This window comes from Coloeus monedula (assembly GCF_965178545.1).
Source record: "Coloeus monedula genome assembly, chromosome: 1".
Taxonomy (NCBI): Eukaryota; Metazoa; Chordata; class Aves; order Passeriformes; family Corvidae; genus Coloeus; species Coloeus monedula.
Window position 1 is genome coordinate 31,224,733 of NC_138781.1, and position 20,742 is coordinate 31,245,474.

Sequence of the window (20,742 nt, forward strand, 5' to 3'; positions counted from 1 at the left end):
ACTCTTTGGGACAGTAAGTAAGTGAAGAGAAGCCTTATAAGGTGTACCATTTTTTGACTCATAAGCTTAGCCATCCAACTAATTAGCATGGAGTTTAAGTGAGAGACTTAAATTGCAGAGAAGATATTCCCCATGTTGTAATTAGATGGGAAACTCCCTTATGGAATTCAGAAATTCTAAGACAGGTGATTTAAAGATTATTTTGTACCATATAGATTCACAAAACAATTTAATGTAATTTATAGCGGTTTTTAGGGTGTGGTTTGAACAGTAGTAAGGTTCTATTCATTCCTGTCTGGGAATATGGGTATGAATTACCAAATGCTGCCAGTCATCATTGATGCTCACATCTGAAACTTATGTTGCTGTGCTGGGCAATACTGCAAAGTCATAGACTCACTATGTAACATATGAGTGATTTTATACAAATATTTTATATTAATATTATGCTGTAATTGTTCTTTTACAGATCACACCTTCCATTTTTCACAGCTATACAAACCACTAGGTTCTACAATAAAGTTTGGGGTCAGTTAAAGCTGCTACCTTAACATACCTGCAAACTTTATTGTGGGTGTGGAGAATTGTCAGTAACTTCTGACCTTGACCATGATTCTGTTCAGCCTTCATTTTTCTCCTTTCTGAGCTTGATTCACTGTTTTAGAAACTTTTCAATATATTGTGCTAAACTGCAAGCATGACAGTTCAGCTTTGCAAGATCTAACAAGAAAAAAACCCAAAAATCTCTCTTAAATCTCTGGTTTAGATTTCATTTTATTTGTCATCTTTTATGAACAAATTACGAAATATACTTCATTCACAAATTGGAAATATTTACAATTTCTTTACAACAAGGCATTATTGAGGTTTTGATTTATGGCATTCTTAGAGCATTCTGTCTTTCAAAACAAAGACATTGGTGTTGTTTTCAGCACACTGTTCATTTACACTCTGGATGTGAAATAGGAGCTTTTTGGAAGAGGAGTTTGCACTCTCTTTTGATATGATCTACTGGGAAAACTGAGGCAGGATGCATTCAAAATGTGAGGAGAGGGACTGTGCAGATGTGTTGCTGTACCATGCCATGATCTGAAGCCATTGTATTACACCAGATGCTGCTAAGTGAAGAGGAGAAAAAGATTCCCCTGAGCCATTCTTCCTCTGCCTTCTCCTTTGAGTGGGCTAAATGCAGTTCAGTTTAATTTTTTTCTGATTTTCGAGTCTTCATGAGAATAAGAGTCTTGAGAAGTCTATTTCAAATACTATCACAATTCAGAAAGATTATTCAGACAAAAAACTGAGAGTAGCCAGGAAGTGAATAAATATTGTATATCCGCAAAATGTTTAGGAGACAAATTTTGAACACGGTTCTAAAAGGGAATTGCAACTGTGCTGGTCTGCAGTTGTGACATTTGAGCCATAAAAGCTAAGATAGTTTCATTTTTTAATTTCTTGGAGTCTATTTTTTTTCCTGAAGAAAATTCTAAAACCACTTCATTCCATGGAACTTTTTAAAATTTCTTAATATACACCTCCATTATAAATCAGATGTGGGCCACCATTGCTTAGGTTGTCTGTCATTTCCTAGAACAAGAATAGAAAACGTTAATTAAAATTAGAATTACTGTAAGGTGTTCAAAATTCAGTTATCTAAGGTTGTGATGAAATTTGAACAAACTCTGAATTTCAAACATTCAGAAACACTTTACATTTTTATTTAGCTTAATAAATCTCATGATAAAAAAAATTAGATTTCTTCCTACATAAATTAAGTACATTTGAAAGCTGATAGACTCAGTGATTGAGTTGGACATTACACTCAGACCACACATACAGCATTGATGGCATCTGTACAAGTTTGTGATGTTGTCCTTCGAATCGCATCAACTCAAGCTTGTGTGCTGATCTACAAAAGAACGAAATGGTGAAGTCTCTGTTGCCATTCAAACCTCTATCTGTGCTGACATGCTACAAACAGATGCCATTCAATGCTTGCTGAAATAGACATTTGGGAAGTAGATCTACATCCAAACAGGATCTAAGGTTTTTAACTGTTTGTTTTCCCTTGGGATGGGACTGATTTTAGTTTTCCCTTAATGTGCCAGTCTACACTTTTTAGCAGTTTGGGGATTGCTTCTCCAGTGGCAGGTGAGTCATCCCAGAGTAAGCTGACCGGCTCATGAGTCAGAATCATAAAGCACCTAAACCAAGATTTGTTCGGAGATAGATTTTCTAATTCTCAAATTGAAATCCAAACAATACCCCCTTAGCAGCTGTCTAAGCATAGACATGGCTACATTAATTAAACAGTTCCCTGATCTTCAAGGCTGCAAAGCCACACTGAGTTTATGGTCAGAACTAACTTATTCTGAGCAGTCCCAGGCCTGTGTCATACCTAATTGAATCTGGATGCAGAAATAAGTGATCTGCTGCTTATGTCCAATGACAAGAGAACATTCAGCTATGGCAAGAGGAATGGGTACAGGTAAAAATGCAGCTTGGGGTATTTCTAAAATTCTGGTAGATGAGGTGGAGGTGCCAGTGTTGGACTAGTTCTAAAATAGTTGCATGATGACCAGAGGCTCTTCTCTGCATGGAAAGATTAAATTCATCTCTTCTTCCTCCTAGGTACACTTGGAGAAAATGTGGAATAAAAGGGATTTGTTTGTCTCCCTTCCTGCAGAAGCTTCTGTAAAAAAAGTGAAGCAAGATTCATTGGGCTAGACAGAGAGAGAGAGAAAAAGACAGAAAGAAAGAGCCCGACTCCATAGCATAGTAGCTGAGATTCATGGTAAAGAGAAGAAAATTATACAACCTGGTCTTTATTACTAGTCTTACTCTGTCTCTCTCTTATTTTAATCCACAATATTTGGCAAGCAGAGACCAGAACTCAGAGTAACATAAAGTTAAAAAGCACTGATGCCTCCTTTCTCAGGTGTTCCCAGCTACATTTTAAAGTAAATCACAGGACTTAATCATTCCCTCCACAGTTTTTGAAAGAAGGGACGTTCTATTCTTCTCTACAATGTAAGCTTAGGGTCATCAAACCAAGTAGCCTTGCCAATTAATACTCCTGAATCAAGCATAAGCTTCAGAGAAAATCAGGTGTGAAACTAATTTTGAGTATTTTCTACCACCCAGGTATCCATTTGCAGATGATGGTGTTGGATGTTTTGGTATTATGCCTTATTCTTCTTACAGATTGAAGAGGAACATGCATGCCTAACACTGGACTATGGATCCCAGTTTGGGGTTGTCTGTTCTGAAACAAGGCACTGTAATATCCTTATTTGTAGGTGCCTGAAGCCTTTTTTGGATCTACACTGAAGATATCTGTCAGCTGGGAAAGGGACCAAGAATACCAAAGCCATTTAATAGCAGCTATCAGTCAACCATATTTTGATAGTAATGATCTGTCAGAAGGCTACTCATGAGTTTCCTTTTGTCAGCTTCATCACTTGAATCATCCGCAGACATCAGCTATTAAAATAACATCATAATTTCAGAAATATATCAAAACCCATTTATTTTCCCCAATATTTCTATTTAAAAAAAAATAATTTAAAAAAAAATTTGCTGAATTCAGGGAATGAAGGAGCACAGAGATTAGAAGCAGAGTGAATCAATGGTGGCTACATCCAAATAAGAGTATTTGGATGCCTATAACTAGGGTGATTATTTTAAATACTCAACTTACTTCCAGATTGCAGCATTCACCACGTAGAGTTATGTCACTACCTGGAAGCACCATTCCTGCCTCAGAGTGACATCACAGCATCAGCCAACTTTGATTAGCTGAAACTATGACTTCCTCATAGAGGTGGCCCTTCCTGAAGTGACATAACAACATGGTAGCTCCCTAGTGTTCAGCGTACCTTGGAGGTAACTCTGGTGTCGGGGGAATCACCGGACAGCTGGGCAGGTCGGTTATTTCAATACCCCTCAATCTCTAATATAAATATAACAATTATACAATAAATATAGCACAAACAAATGCACATGCAGTACATGTCTATATTACTGTATATCAGTATAAATATACAATATAGTCTTATATATAAAACACTTTCAAGCTATTTTCTAAATTAGGGTCTAATTTAATGTAAGTTTTAAGTAGACTTCATTATTTTTAGGGGCATGCTGTGAGCTAGTGTACTCAGCCCTGCCATCAGCAGGCAGTCTATGGGTCTAAGAAGTCCCAAGTGAGGCCAAGTGTACGTGGATACTTGACCCTACAGCAGACACGTGGGAAGTCTGCCATCGGTGGGGCACATCCCACATCCACTGAGCGTGTGCAGTAGGGTAGCTCTGCACATGCATCATAGCCCAAGATAACGTGGACACATGGCAGTCCTTGCTGCTCAGTGTCAAAAAGCTCAGTAGGTCAACAGGCCAGGAAGGTAGGCAATGAACTACTGCTACACATGGTCATCTTCACCCCAAACTGATTGGGTTGGCAGTTTTTTTTTTATTTTGAAAGGTTTTTCTTTCCAAGCCATTTCTTCTTCCTTTCCCTCTCTTCTTTTCTCCCATCTTTGTCCTTGTTGAGGCAAGAATCTCTCTGAAAGCCAAGATCTAGCCTTCCATCAGCAAGACCATCATACTTGCCTAATAGCTCATCAGAATTCTTCTTCATTTTAAAATGAGATGGAGAAATGTATCTCTTCTGTTGATTTTATCACCCTGCTTTATGTTGCTGTTGTAACCTCTACTATTGAACTTTTTAAAACGTTTAAATCATCATCTTTTTAAAATGTTTCAAACATCCTCTTTTTAAAACATGTTTCAAACATCTAAGATTAATTCAGTCTATTTTTCTACTTGGAGTCTCATCTCAGTTAAGAAACCAAAGAATAGTGACGAGTCATTTTTAACTGCTATATCATATTTTGTCATGGAATCTGAAAACAATTCTACAGTCTGAGCAAACTAATCCTTGCTCTGCTCCTCAGAGGTTTCAGTAGACAACAGACTCTTGAACTTAACAGTCATGAAAACTTGCATGTGAAGGTTTAGGTGGACTGTCCACTTGACTTTTGTTCTTTTTTTTGCTCATTTCTCAAATGAAAGGCATTGGATAGATACTGAGTCCAAATGCAAAGCACAGGGTTACAGCGAACACTTAACTCCTCAAATATTATTCAGATTGGTTAAGTCAAGGAAGTCATCTCAAGAATTCCATTCAATCAATTGTTTTGATCCTATGTGCTCAGTTTTGGGAGCTTCAGTTTCAAGCACCTAAATATGTTCCTACACACCTTGGTAGGCTTCCTGTTAATACAGAACGGAAGTAAATGCTCAGTGCTGCTGCAAATGAGACCAGTTTCATTTAGGTGTCTAAATATGCCCGTAGATGCTTAGGTTAAGTCATCTAGGTTTGTGAACTGTGGCTTTTCTGTTTAAATAACCAAATTTATATGCTGAGTACTTGGGAGAGGAAGAAATTGATTAAATCCTGGAAGCATGCAATGATGTGGTTACAGAAAGCTTTCTGTGCTTTTTTTCACAGTAAAATACATGATAATCCATATTAATAAGGCTTCCAATTATTTATGAGGTGCTATATTTAGCAGCTAAGCCCCTGAATAGCTATACAATGGAATTATGTTGAAAATGGATGTACTTCATTGAAATGGATGTACTGCAAATATACAGTACCTAAAAATAGCTCCATATAATGCAACATAATAAAGCTTACACAGAATGGCAGCATTTCATTTTCCAGAAGCTCTTTCTCATATAAAACTGAAAACTGAACACATCTCTTGCCAATTGTAAACGTTAACACATACAGTAACATTTCAGGAGAAGCAGAACAAATAAGGGAGGACACACAACTCACTTTTTCTGCCATTTCATGGGAGTGATGCAATGAATGTTCCCTTTCTGAGAACATTCGCCTTTGTTCATAGCTGGCTAGCCGACAAGTGAGCCATGAAGAAAGGGTGCAACCACCAATTCCAATGCATGCAAGAGACATGGAGGCAAGATGCAAAGAATAGAGAGCAGATGACTTCTTTGTCAGAGCACGAAGAAATTGAAAATTTAGGATTCCTCCTATTAGTCCACAGATGCAACAGGCAGAAAAAAGTATCATCTGTCAGGAGAGACAAGAGAGGTTATGTCACAGTGATATTTTTCAGAGATGGATTCATGCTTATAAAATATGAGACTAACCATTGTTCAATTCTTTGATAGCATCATTGACTACAAAACACTGCACAGACACTTATTTAACTCTCTTATCTCCCACATTGCTCCCAGGGAATACATTACCTTCTGGTATACAAGAGTTAAGATTTATGCTGCATGTAAGGACAAGTTGGGTAAAATGAGTAGGTAAAGCTAAAACCTATTCAATGGAAGGACTGCTAGGACACAAATGTGATTTCCAGCTGTTCATGCAGAACAGTAACATGACAGAATGTGTCGTAATTTTCTATTGTGCAGTTTATCACTCCTGCCTCAGGAGTGAATGCCTCATGTATTTGTAGTGAATCTCTCTTGCTTTGTGTGCCATCTGACTCTGCCTCCTGCTCAATTATAATTTATTCAGTCAGACAGCAGATTGGAGGTTTTCTGCAGCTTTTGTGGGGTTTTTGAAAGTGTTCAAGGTGAATGTGCTGGTCAAAGAAGCAAAATAAACAACAAAGAAATCTGTGATGCTGCTTTACAGAAGGTCAGTTCGGTGACTATATGGTTGGTTGGTTTGCTTGATTTTAACTTCACTAAAATGTTCCTGGGAATTTTAGAAGGCTGTGAAACAGGCTGAAATCAATGAGAAATATTTAAGGACCTCCTATTGCTTTTAACTGCAAAGATGTTATGCTGGTTCAGGATGTGCTTTAATCACAAATGACTCAGAAGCAAAAGACCTTATTATGGGGACAGTGCTAAATGATTGTCTTATTCACTTCCCTTGATACTGCTGCCCTGTCAGATGATGATCTAGATGGGCTTTTGATGTTTCTCGATACAGCCTTGTATATGTACCTATCTACTGTGGTGGCAAAAACTTATGGAGTCTTACAGACTACTTCTGTACACAACTGGGATGAGAATTTCATCAGGAATGTTGCATTGAGGATGTATATTGCAGTCCACTGGCAAGTGACTATTCCATGAGACCTCCGGAACAGATGGCTTTTAGAAACTGGTTATGGTACACATTGTAAGAAATGGAACTGTCATTTTAACAGGGTTTAGGAAAACTCATTGATATTAAAAAGTAATCAGAGAGAACTCTTGGCTCCCATCACACTTACACTGGTTTTATGTGACTTCCATCTGTATGTGGCAGAATAATCAAGCTGACGGCAAATTAGGACTAGCATTATCACTTACAATAGGATCATGTCTTTAACGTAAAGTTCTGCTGTGACTTGTTGAGTAATAACACCATTTTTCTACAGTCAGAAAATGACTGTATCCAAAGAGACATCTTCCATCATTTTATAACTTACTTACACGTGTTTCAGATTGCTAAACAAACTTATTAAAACACTTAACAGCTATGATATCTAGAAACAAACTTGGTCAGCAGCCTTGTTGAGATGGCAGCCCAGTGTTGTGTTTTTGAAGGAGAGAAGATACATTCCAGTGACATTACTGAGAAGCATTTATTGACTTGGCATAAATCTATGTGAAGTGGTTTCCCATCAAAGTTTATCCAGACACGGATAAATAGGGATGTATGGCTTAAATAGCATGACCTCCTTGGGCCATTTCAGAACTGCCTTGTTTTTATGATCTTAAATAGCATGACCTCCTTGGGCCATTTCAGAACTGCCTTGTTTTTATGATTATTCCAAAGTGCTGATTTCTTTTTCTGGATTGCTGACTCGCAATTTTTCTAATTGTTTATCAAAAACACTTGGATACAGAAAGCCCCCAGTAAAGAGTTCAAATTAGATAAATAAGCCTTTCAAATACTTTATGTTATAGATGCAGTGGAAAAACTTACAACAAGTCCAGATTTTTTTTTGGCGCACAATATTCCACATATGCCACAAAGCAAGAACTGCAAAAAACAAAAAAACAAACAATTACTTCATCATTTAAGGTATGAAGTTCAAATCCCACTGTGTTGCCGTGGTGGTGACCACAGTTTAGGCAATGGTTACATTTGTCAGCATTTTTGCCACAAACCTTATGTTTCAGGAGGTTATAACTCAACCATAAACACTCTTATCTGATAAGAAACTGGAATGAGAAGTCAGAGTGACCATGATAACTCATGAGAAAAGAAAGAAAATCTGAATTTTAAGCTGCTTAGGTAAACAAGGTGGAAAAAAAATCCCCCGTGTTGCAAGCATAAAAATGCCTTTTTACTGTTTTTCTCTCAGAAAAGTTTAGCAAGGTACTAGTCAGTGATCCAAATCATCTACTTCTACGCATAGCATAGGGACTTAATGCCCTGATCCTACCATCTGAGCCACTGAAGAATTACATATGGATCTTTTTCTTCAGGACAGTGGAACTCTGGGCAAGAATGTAATTCAGTCATGTCTGTGGGTGCAGGTGTAAATATGAGTACATCTGTTGGTGTGCCTACTCTGGGCATGCAGAAAGATCTGTTTCAAACTCTTGATAGACGAATTTGCAAGAGATAGCGTGAAGGTATCTATACTTTTTTTTAAGTCATTCCATCACACAAACTGATCTGCCAATTGCAGCATCAAGCATCGGGCAAAAATTAATTAACAAAACCAGACAAAAATGCCTACCAGCTGATAAAAATAGATGGTAATGCTTAATAGTGAGCTCTGTCAAAGACCAGTGATGTCCTCTGATGTCTTTTTCCTCCTACAGAAAAGTTTAACGAGGAAAACAATGAATAGTCCCCAAGGAAGCAGTCATGGTAGGAACTACAGTAGTTGTATGAAAGCAATAAGGCCTTCTCCAGGTGTTAGCAATACTGTCAAAAGATTTCCTTGATACCTCATAAACTCCTTTGTTAAGAAATCTGTGCTATTTATTTTGATAAAACAAACCCTACATCCCTATTGGGAAGTAATTTTATAGTTTTAAAACTGGATTTTTCCACATCCTTTTTCCTTTGAGATGGTATTTCTAGCAAAAGGCTCTGCTTGACCCTGATTTGGAATTAAACCACAAAACAGACCTGGCTGTTACAGAAGAAATTAAAAAAAACCAAACAAACGAAAAAACTGAGAGTTTCTATACAGCATTCAGGGTCTGTGTAATATATTGCAGGTACTTCTTATTCACACTCTAAAATTTTGGAACTTCACTATTTCAGTTGAGGAGTTGCTTTAACTCATAGTTTATCTCCCTCTAACTAAAGCAGTTCATGTGTATAGGTATAAACCTTGAGGTATCTTTCTACTCTGAGTTAGACCCATGAAATCAGTTCCCCATAATGAATATGGAAAAATTTTGTATATTATTTACCTTCACACTAAGCATGGGATGTGAATTTAATACTACTCTGATTATGGAGAGGGCTGGGTCATGTAGACCATGGTGCTGAATGGCTCAGGACATACCAGAACACACAACTGGTAATTGCTACTAGAACCCACTGACTGAAATAACAATAAAACAAAACAAATCACCAGGGCCAATGCTCCCTCTGCACCTTTCCCACACACAAAGAAGATTTCAGCTCATCACCTCTGCTTTATAAGTGTTCACTCAGGCTTTCTGTGAAGTTTTGGGGTTTCACTCCCAGTCCTGCCATTGCAGATTGCCTTCAACTGAAGGCTTGCTTCAGATTTTCACATGTAGTGTTTTGTATTCCTCAAAATGCAGAAACCGCAAATGAAATTTGTTGAAGACATCTTTGTAATTAAGTTCTATTCAGTCAGACTTGATAAACTGTATTAATAATATATTTTCTCTCTGTAGTGATTGAATAGGATTGAAAGGAATTTTTTGTATATAGAAAAATTAATTAGTGTTGGAAGATACCATCATAGATAGTTTTAACTTGTTAACTAGTTTAAAAAACTGTGGGTTTGATAATTTACTTTCAAAGCTGAAAGAGTATGAAAAAGGTCACCCATTTTTTCAGGAATGCTTTAATTCTGCTCCAGTTTGAGTCAATGAAGCTAATCTATGAGCCCTAAGGTACCACCTTCTCAAAACAAGGGGTGACTATTCCATTTAAAGTATCTGACTACCTGGAGTAAAGATCTGGATGCAGTAGTTAAATGCACATTAAGTTTGCTAATGATACTAAACTAGGAGATAGCGTGGGCTCTGTTAAGTGTAGAGAGGCCTTACAGAGAGATGTGAATAGACCTGAGAGCTGGGTAATCACCAACCACATAAAATTTAACAAGAGCAAGTGCCATATTCTGCACCTAGGACAGCATAATCCTGGTTATACATAAGTATTGAGGATCAAGACATTGGAAAGCAGCCACATGGAAAGCGATCTGGGGTCTGGCTTGATGCCAAGCTGAATGTGAATCAACAGTACCCTAGCAGCAAAAAAGGCCAGCCATATCGTGGGGTACATCAAGAACAGCATCACCAGCTGGTCGAGGGAAGTGATTGTCCTGCTCTATTCTGCTCTGGTGCAGCCCCATGACGAGTGCTGTGTGCTGGGTTGGAGGCCTCAGTGTAAGAAAAGCATGAAACTATTGGAATTTGTCCAGAGGAGGATGACCAAGATGGTGAAAGGCCTCAAGGGCAAGACTTACAAGGAGCAGCTGAGGTCACTTGGTTTGTTCTGCTTGAAGAAGAGAAGGCTGAGGGGTGACCTCCACACAGTCTACAGTCCTCAAGGGAGGCAGTGGAGAGAGAGGTGCTGATCTCCTCTCTTTGATGATCAGTGATAGGGCACAAGGAAATGGAGTGAAGTTTCATCAGAAGGAGGTTCTTCGCTGAGAGGGTGGTCAGTCACTGGAATGGACTCCCCAGGAAAGGGATCATGGCACCAAGCCTGTCAGAGGTCAATGAGCACTCGTGGATGCTGCTCTTAGTCGTAAGGTTTAGTGTTAGGTAGTCCTGCAAGGAGCATGGAGTTGGACTTGGCAATCTTTATGCGCCCCTTCCAACTTGAAAAATTCTATGATTTTATGATAATACTGTATTGTGACATGTATACTCTGTATGTATTGTCTCTCTTTACATCTACAGTATTTATACATACAGGCAAGGAATAACATATTCCATAAAGAACTAAAAGAGTTCTTTGTATTCTGACTCAGAGGAATTGGATATTCATGCTTCCTCCACATTCTTCTGTTTAATCTTGAGGTCATGCTGAAGTTTTATAATCTGTATGGCTATGAGATAAACAAGTTGTGAAACCGAATGCACTCAAGTGCCTGAATATGTTAAAAACCTTGGAAGAAAAGCATTCGGGCAGTAGCAAAGGATTAATGTTACTTAGGTTGAGGGGTTTTTTTATATGACAGTGTATTGCATTAATAGAGAAAAGGCTTGCCCAAAACCCAGTATAGTTATTTATTTATGTCAGCAGGCATTTTGCAATTAAAACCAATGGATGACTTTGAGCCACAGGGTCAGGCAATTATACCTCATGCAAAGCTTTGAATATTATGAACCAAGTTTACCACTTTCTTCTAAGGCTGATTCACTGGAAACAGTGGAAACCTGCTGTATGAAGCGAGTATTAGTAATACTTGTGGCTCAGGAACACTGCTCATCTAGTTTCTTTAGCTAAGCTTCTCAATGTGGAGACTTCTAGATTTCAGTGGGACATTATGTGGTTAACTCTGTTCTCTGCTTTTTGATAGCATAGAGACGATTTTTTTCTTTTTTTGGTGGTGCTATAGGAATTTCTTGTAGAATTTTTGATGTCTCAGTGTTGTGATCAGCAGTAGTGAAAACTGGATGGGAAAAGCTACACTAGCTCTTTGTACCAGAAAAAGGATGCAGTAAAAATGAGATTGAAAGTGTTTTAACTTAGAATCTTCTATTTTATAGTACTGCCAACTGGAATACAGCCATCAGAGGCTCTGTTGTCTTGACACTCTCTCTCTGTTCTTGGCTATCCTGAAAGACTTCATGTCAATATGTCAGAACAGTAGAACTTGGTTTGTAAATGTTGAGCTACTCTGGACTACAGTTTACCCTTGACTAACTAATACTGTCATGATGAGGACTTGCTCCTTTCTACTTGATCATTGATTATCCTTACCAATTTTTTCTAACCAATCTCATGGACTCTTTAAATGCAGTTATATTTTCTAACCATGTCAGTCTTGAGGTAGGTTAGACAAAGAGACTTATACTGAGAATACAGTAAATCAGGAGTGGAAAAGGAATATATTACTGAAGATAAGCTCCTTGTAAAGAATGGTCAGTTGTTGAAGTGTTCACAGCTCATGCAGAGAATAAGGCTAAAACATTTCAGTAAGGATAAGCTAAGCTAATAAGCCCTACAAAATGCCCTGGAAGCCAGAGAGGGAATTTCAGCTGGAACTTTTTTAAACAGATGTCTCATAGTTGGGCTTCCATTTTAATTATGATTCATAAGAAAAAAAAATAATAAAATGCTAAAAGACCCAAAGACTCACTTAAAAACCTACAAGATCAACAATTACACTCAGTCCCTATTGATTATAGGGTTACTTTTGGTTGCAGACTTATTCACACCTCCTATACATACATGATGCTTTGTGTCAAAACTAGCAGAGAAGTCATGTATTGAAACTGTTGGCACAAGTCCAGAGCAGGGCCAAAAAGTTGGTAAGAGGGCAGGAGCACCTGCCCTAAGAAGGCAGGCAGAGCAAGTTTGGGCTGTTCTGCCTGAAGAAGAGAAGGTTCAGAGACTCACAGATTGACAGAATATTCTGAGTTGGAAGGGACCCACAAGGATCATTGGGTTTGCATGGAGACCTCATAGCAACCTTGCAATATCTGGGAGACTTCATCAGGAACTGTAGTTATAGGACAAGGAGTAATGAGGTAACTGGAAGAGGGGAAATTTAGACTAGATGTTAGGAAGAGATTCATTACTGCGAGGGTGATGAGGCACTGGAACAGGTTGCCCAGAGAGGCTTTGGATGACCCAACCATCGCAATGTTCAAGGCCAGGTTATGCAAGGCCTTAAGCAACCAGGTTTAGTAGTAGGAGGGATCTCTGCCTATAGCAGGGACAGTTGGGACTAGATGATCTTTAAGGTCCCTTCCAACCCTTAAGCAACCAGGTCTAGTAGGAGGTGTCCCTGCCTATGGCAGAAACAGTTGAAACTAGATGATCTTTAAAGTCTCTTCCAAGCCTTACTGTATGATTCTGTGATTCTATGAGTTTATGAGACTGTATCATCAAGTAATAGACAGGGGCATAACCCCTCTTGGGTGAATGGTAAAAAATCCAAAGAAAGATACTACAAAAGCACAAAAGCTACTTAGAAACCAAGTGCCTCAATCCCACTTTCAGCAATGATTCACCATGGACCCACCAAAGTCAGAGTCGCTCTGACAGCACCAGTGTGATTGCAAGGTGATGTAGTAGTGTCTGTCTGTGGAGGTTTTGCCATTCACACTGCAGCTGTACCTGCTAATGTTCTATATGCATATTGGAAAACCTCTCCTTTTGTCTGTTGAACTTTGAACAAAACCCCCAAAGACCTCCCAGAAAAGTGGAATGTTTATTTTGAGACTGCTTTAATTTACTTTATATTGAATATTGCCTTGAAACAAAACCTCAGATCAAAAACCCCATAAATTTTGGTACGAAGGCCAAAATCTCAATTTATATTCAAGTTCTGTGGTTTGGATCCATCCCTATTTCATATTTTCTGTAACAAAAGACTTGGCTTCTTTCACTTTCTTCTGGAAAATGGGTACTTTCTCCCTGGTAGTCTGAAAAAAGATTCAGTTTTAGTTAATCTGCAGGAAGCCAAAGATTTGTTTCTTTCCACCATGCAGAAGAAAAGGAGCTATTTTTATTTTATATCTTGAAGCTAAGAAACCTTTCTGTCTTATGTTTTGAAAAGGCAAAAGCAATGGTGAGTGTAATTCCCTTGAAAAAATGAAAATGGCACATAGAAAAATTTCCTGGACACAGGCTGAACAAAATAGTAGAGAAAACCTGTTGAATATAAGGACACCTTGATCCCTAGTCATTGCTCATGACAAAAAAGACAGCTAAACTGTATACACTCTATGGAAAGTCCTCCACCATTCCGGGTCATCCATATGTATCTCATGAAACAGAGGAAGGGAAGGTATTCCAAAATGGAATATAACACAGTGAAAATGCATCATATCTATTCAATGTATCATACCTATTCAAATGACGCTCTACTTGGAAGACTAAACCATCAAGACAGAATTAACAGCTTCCCTTTTATCTACCCTTGTCAGGTAGTAAACCTGAAAAATCTGTGTTTTACACTAAAGCTGCATAACCATGTGACTTCCAGGAGAAAAATCGGGAATTTGAATTTAATAATGTAAAGAAAGAAAGATTCTATTTAATAATGTTGTTTCAACTCCATCCAAATGAGAAAAAAGCTGAAATCCCTAATGGATGAACTAAGCAGAAGAGATATCTCTAATTGTAATCCTTCTCCTAAGCAGTATTTCAGAACAAGGATTAAATTTTCTTAGCGCAGGCATAAAGTGCACAGAATCTACTCATGAAAACAAAGACATCAAACTAAATAAAAATTACAACAGGCCAGAAAATCAAGCTTAGGTACTAGGTTTGCCCATTACCTCCACAGGGAAACACAATAATCTTTGCAAAAGGGGGATGGAAACTTCTAATGACGTCCCATGCAAGTGGTTGTGGGGACAGGAATGTCTAGCTGGCAGAAGGTCATCCAGACACAGAACAAGAAGCAACAGCATTGCTACAACCCAACCTTGTGTTCCACCAAATCTGTCATGCTGAGAGGGGAGGCTCTGTTATAACTGAGGCATGGTGTTAAAGCATGTCTAATCTGAGCCAATACCTTGTCTGGCAGTGTGCTATTGGGTCTTATCAGATCAGGTGCTGCTACACTTCCCACTGATTCAAGCCATATGCCAGCAGTTAAAACTCCATCCCAGTCCCTGTGATTAGTGTTTCCACTCGTCTTGTTACAGACCTGCAGAGATGCTTTAAAAGTGGGAATTGGTTTTAGAAACAATCAAGGAAATTTAGAAGTGTGTTTCTGAATCTGAATCTGAAAGTTTACCTAATGTCCATGATTCGAAAAACCTCCACCCATCTCTAAAACCACTTAAATTCTCAGCACAAAATAATAATATTTACTTTTTGTTTGTTTAGAGACTATCAGAATAACAAATAAGAATAGTGCTTTCTGTTTGTTTTCTACCAAGTATTTGGTTTAGAGTGTGACTGGTTACATCTCAAAAAGGTAATAAATGAAAGATTATTCCCTGCAGGTGAACTAAAGTCTTATCGTAGTAAAACATTTAAGCATATGCTTAAGTCAGTCTCTATTCAACAGAACCTCTAAATACAACCCAGGAACTAGATGGACCATCTTCCAGGTTGGTTTGTGCCTCTGGAGTCTCTGAATGACAAAGAAAACCTACTGAAAGACTTTAGCTCACTTCAGTGAATTGTCCTGGCTCCATGCAAGGCAAGGAGCTTCCACCCTTGGCGTGTCCTTCCCCATCTATAGGTACAGAACTCTTTCCAGCTTCCACTGAGCTCACTGAAAGTCCTGTGATTAATTTCATCACGAGTGAGAGCCAGACAGAAATACGGTCAGTTTGATGAAAATGCAATGCATATGTTAAAATAAAGTAGGAACACATCTGCATTTTGTCTGCATTCTAAACAATAATGTGATTTTTTTAGTGCTGTTTTGAAAAAAAAAAAATAGTTTGACTGTTCTTTCCAAAGGAAACTTGGCAACAGTAAAATCTAGATGCAAAATTTAGTGGTTTAAAATTTCAGGCCACCAACATTGATTTGACAGTATAAAAAGGTTTTCTTGCTCTGAGAAAGTCCATACAGACTGACACTTGTTCTTTTCCTTCAAATTTTGGATAAAAAATTAAAGTAATTTAAATCAAATATTTCAAGTGCCGACTAGGAACAAATTTCTGTAGCCAAATGCAGATTTTTAATGAGCAAGCAGACTTCCACTGTGATAAAATCCCAAATCATGGAAACAATAATTCTGCCTCTATCTACAGACAAGCAAACAGACCACCATACAGAAAGTGCATATCTCTCAAGTAAATTCAGATATTTGCCTTTATAAGGGAGAAAATGATTACTCTTGAGGGGTATAGCCATAAGTGAATCATCAGGTATCTCTCCTGCATATGAAGATGGATGACATATTTGTCTGAAGATGTGGGTTTTGTCTCTCATTCTCTCTCTCTGTGAGGGAGACTCATTTACAACAACGATTTATTCACCACTGCAAAATAAATGAGGATTAGACCCATACACATGTATGTGTGTGTGTGAACATCTATTCACTACTCATAGTAATGGTGATGAAACCACTATGTTCTAAATATAGATGGGGAAGTATGTGACCATTAAAAAAAATATCTGTGAATACTTTTTGGTTGACTACCAACTGATTTTTTTTTTGTTTGTGCAAAAGCCTTTGCTATGGATGCTGTCATTCTTACTATGTTATTGTTAGTGGTTCAGCATTCTCATTGGTTGAATTATTTCTATAGTACGTCATATAGCTGAACTGGAATGGTGGATTTCAGAAATATCCCTCCGTTCTGGGAAACAAGGAAATCTGGGAGACACTGATTATAGCCTGTAGAATAGTTTATCCCAAAACAAACGTAACAAACAGAAAGAAAATTCAGAAATCAACAACGTGTGCACTTTAGAGTATTTGGGACTGTTTTTATTGTGGGTTTGGTTTTGGTTTTGGGATTTTTTTTCAATTTAACAGCCATGGCCTATTTTAAAAAGAACAGATTGGTGATGATGTAAACTGGTTAGTTGTCTCCACATGCTCCAGATAATTTGAGAAGACGGTTACACCTTCAGTTGTTTTCTTTTGGCTACTTTTTAAACAATTTGTACTATCTTAATCCAATTCAACTCCAATGAGAACAACAGATTTGAAACTTTTTTTCCCCATTTTTATGCATTTTTTGATACAGACGTTGCCTAGGCTTTCAATTTCTTCATTCTGGTGTACTCTACTTTCCCTGGCTTGCTTATACATAATGCATGGCATGCAATGATCAGGGTACTTCAGCCCATGCTTAACTTCACTTGTGTCCATAATCCTGTGGATGGAATGCACATGGTTAAAACTAGGTATGTTAGTAAATCATCTGTCTGAATGGAGGCAGTGAGCAATAAGAAAACCTCTTTTAATAGAAAAGCTAATGTTTGTCAAATGCAAAGCATCATAGGGAGGCAAGCATAGAAGATAGAATGTGCAGGATTTTTAAGATGCCCAAATTTTAGGAATTCAGGTTAAGGTTTCCATGGTGATGCTATCTTCATCTACTTCCTTATGAACTTGGGTCTCTGCTGAGTTCCACCCACATAAAAGGATAGAACAGGGTCAAAGGTTTTCTGTGTATTTCCAAGTAAATTGCAACAGGAGGACTGGTGCTGTTCAACTTAAGTGTTTTGTATTTTAACATGTCAAAGAATTAGTTTTCCCTTTAATGCCCCCTTCTTTTCCTTAGTGTTCACTTCTCAAAGGAAAACCCTGACTCAAGAGTGTGAATTGGAAAAAAATAACATATTTTATGCAAGACATATCCTTTAATAGAGGCAACACGAGCTCAGTGTAAGATTCAGTGAGCAGAAAGAAGGCTTATGCCACTTTTGAAGCAGGACAGTCCTGAGGATTGTCCAAATAAACCTTTGTCCAGGTGTTTAAATTTGAAACTAGTTACCCATGGCCCTAAGCATGCCTGGAGAACAGTAAGTCTCTGGCTTCTTTCTTGGCCTGCCTCACCTGCTGGTCCCTTAGTCAGAAGAATGCAACCTAGCAGTTTTAACTGCTGGAGTAGTACAAAGAGAGTGGTATAATGGTGACAATTTAGACAACATATCTTCAGTCCAAGGAAAAGTAAGTCAGCCTTTAGAAACATGTCACCCCACTCTGCACGTCACTTTGATTTCTCATTTCCTCTGCTACATGAAGCATAAGCTTCTTGCTTCCACTTTGCATTTTCTTTGAGGCCTCTCTCTGCCTATTCAACTTGCAGTTTTTTGCTCAGTTCCCAGCACTTGATGCCAGCCTCTGCTGACTCTGGTTGTGGGCATCCTTTGCCCACTTTTTACATTTGCAAACAAGCCCCTTTGGGTTACCTTCCATGCCTCTGCACTCACATATGAGAATAATTTCCTATAAACATCTGCAAAACCCCTTCATTGTCCTCTGTCTTATTCCTCTCTAAAACTCTATCTATGAACAGCTTGAAAGCAGCCAGACTGCTGGTGTGTTAATGCAACCACCTGTTATACCACTCAGTTTTGGTTTGTTGTTTCTTCATACTCGCTTACCCCCTTTTATATGGTATCTGTCTCTTACTACGATTATAAGGTCCTTTGAAGCCAACATCTAATATAACAGAATCTTAATCTATGCCTAGTACAAACTCTGGGGTAACAGAAAGCATAAAAATGAATGAGGCAGTTATGCATTGTCATGATGTGCATTGTCATGAAATGATATCAGCTGTGATAGCATTGTCACAAAATGCAATCACTGCATAAAATACTGATCTCACTGACTGATCAAAGCTCTTTGACTTCAGTGAAACCCAGGAAATTGCCCTTTGCCATTAAATCTTCAGATAGACACATGGTTTAAAAGTAATTTTTTTCTTCATCAACCATGATCAGAAACCTCCCTTTTTGAAGTGATTTTGATAATATCATTACCTGTTGGCCTGGTAATATCATTTCCTGTCTGAGCTGGTCTTCACTTTCATTTCTTGCCTACCTGTTCTGCAGTGCAGAATTATATGTGTGTTTATATACTGCCAAAAATATTTATCACTGTTGTCAATAATTAATAATTATTGACAGTGAGAATATTACATGAAGCACTTTGGCTGGATGAATCTATAAATTAGAGGAGGTTATGCTGGTGAATAACCAAGAGTGTTTTGCATTTATCATATTATCTGAGACAAAGCAAACAATCCTATTAGAAATACTGCTGTACAATACAAGCTGGCCAAAACCAGCTTTGGACTTCAAAAATGCCCACTCATGTTTAGACTGAAAACTCTGTATTTCCTATTCTTTGTTTCATAAACATAAACAACCATTTGGAGGAAAAATCTTCCTAGAAACATGCATATCTCAAACTAGAAAAATAAGAAACATTTTTGAGAAGTAAGAAATGCTCTGTGATATGAACGTGCTACTTCTATTTACCCATTATTTGGTTTTAATTTTTTTGTTCATTTTACAAGAAGCTCAGGGTGCCCAGATCATGAGAACATCATTCTCCTTTTCCTTCCCAATGCCTCTATTTTTCCTCCAAAAGCTCAGGACTCAGCTGGCATACCCCTGACATTAATTTAAAGCACCTTTTGACAGTCTCCTCATCATGGACAGGGCTGTTCTTTTTAAAAAGCAAAACTCACAGTCAATTTAGAGACTGTAAGCTATGGCCCGGGTTCCACGCGAAGCATCGGGCTTTGCCGGGTGTGACAAGGGGCTCAGAGAAAGTTCAATTGTTCACAGCAAGACTGAAAAACGGAAAGGAGCGAGAAAGAAGGGGTCTCCCCCCGCCCAACACACACATACATCTGTCCCCGCCGTGCCTCCCCCTCTCCCCACGACTCTGCAGACCGTACCCCAAGCACATCGGAAATGGACCCGGAGACATCGGCGCAACATGCACTCGCGGGAGGGAAGGGAAGGGAAGAGGGGATGCCTTCGCACGGTCTGATCATCACCATAAAGAGTTAAAGAGAGAGTGAAATGGCTAACGTACACACACCCCGCTCCATACCGGAGAAGAGTCTCCCAGCTGAGGTTTATGCTCTGTGAGGACCAGGCTGAAACTGACCGCCCCCACGGCCACGCTGGACACCCCTAACCCTATCTCCAGCACGGAGAGCACCAGGAGGCTCCCGATGATCTGGCTGCTGGTGCACATCCTCCCTCGGTCATCCTTCCTTCCCGATCAGCCGGGGAAACCGCGCATCCTCCTCCTCCTCCGGCGCTCCCGCGGCCCTAAGTCGCCCCCAAACTTTTCTTCCTTCGCCGGCAGCCGGGGCGGAGCTGCGCATCCGCGGCCGGCGGGGGCTGCCGAGGGACGGCGGGGCGGCCCCGGCGCCACCGGGCCCCGCGCAGGCAGCGCCGCGCCGGCCCCGAGCGCGGTCCCGAGCGCGGCCCCGAGCGCGGCCCCGAGCGCGGCCCCGGCGCGGCCCCGGCGCGGTCCCGGCGCGGTCCCGGCGCGGCCCCGGCGCGGCGGAGCTCTCCAAGGTGCCGGGCCGGCGGTGGGTGCGCGGCTCCGCGCCCCTAAGGGCTGCGCCTCCGCCGGGAAAGTCGACCTTGTCCGCTCGCCTCCTGCGCTCTCATTGGAATGACCTCACCGGGATTTTTTCCCCCCCTTCTTGTTTCTCTCCCCCTTCTCTTCCTGGGCTGGGGGGCGGGGGGTAGAGGACTGTGGCGAGCCCAGCCCGGCTATATTTATGTATGAATCTAGACCCAATGCACGGGCAAGGCGCACGGCAGCCCCGCCCCGGGGCACAAGGCACGCCACCTTCCCGGTCCTCCCCCGGCACGTCGCTCGCACTCCTCCGCCGTCCCGCGCCGATCGCGCTGGCGGCGGGACCCGGGAGCCGATGGCAGCCACAGGCGGACGTCTGAAA

The 20,742-nt window shown here is 39.8% G+C and overlaps 1 protein-coding gene across 1 annotated transcript; it reads right to left on the bottom strand.

Moving 5' to 3' along the window:
- Positions 1-1,521: 1,521 nt before the first annotated feature.
- TMEM196 (transmembrane protein 196) lies at positions 1,522-20,024 on the bottom strand (the record flags this gene model as incomplete). The annotated part of the gene is made up of 4 exons (XM_082278770.1): positions 1,522-1,584; positions 5,843-6,097; positions 7,964-8,020; positions 19,860-20,024. The coding sequence occupies 4 exons, from the start codon at positions 20,022-20,024 to the stop codon at positions 1,522-1,524; spliced, it is 540 nt and encodes a 179-aa protein (XP_082134896.1).
- Between the last annotated feature and the right edge of the window lie 718 nt (positions 20,025-20,742).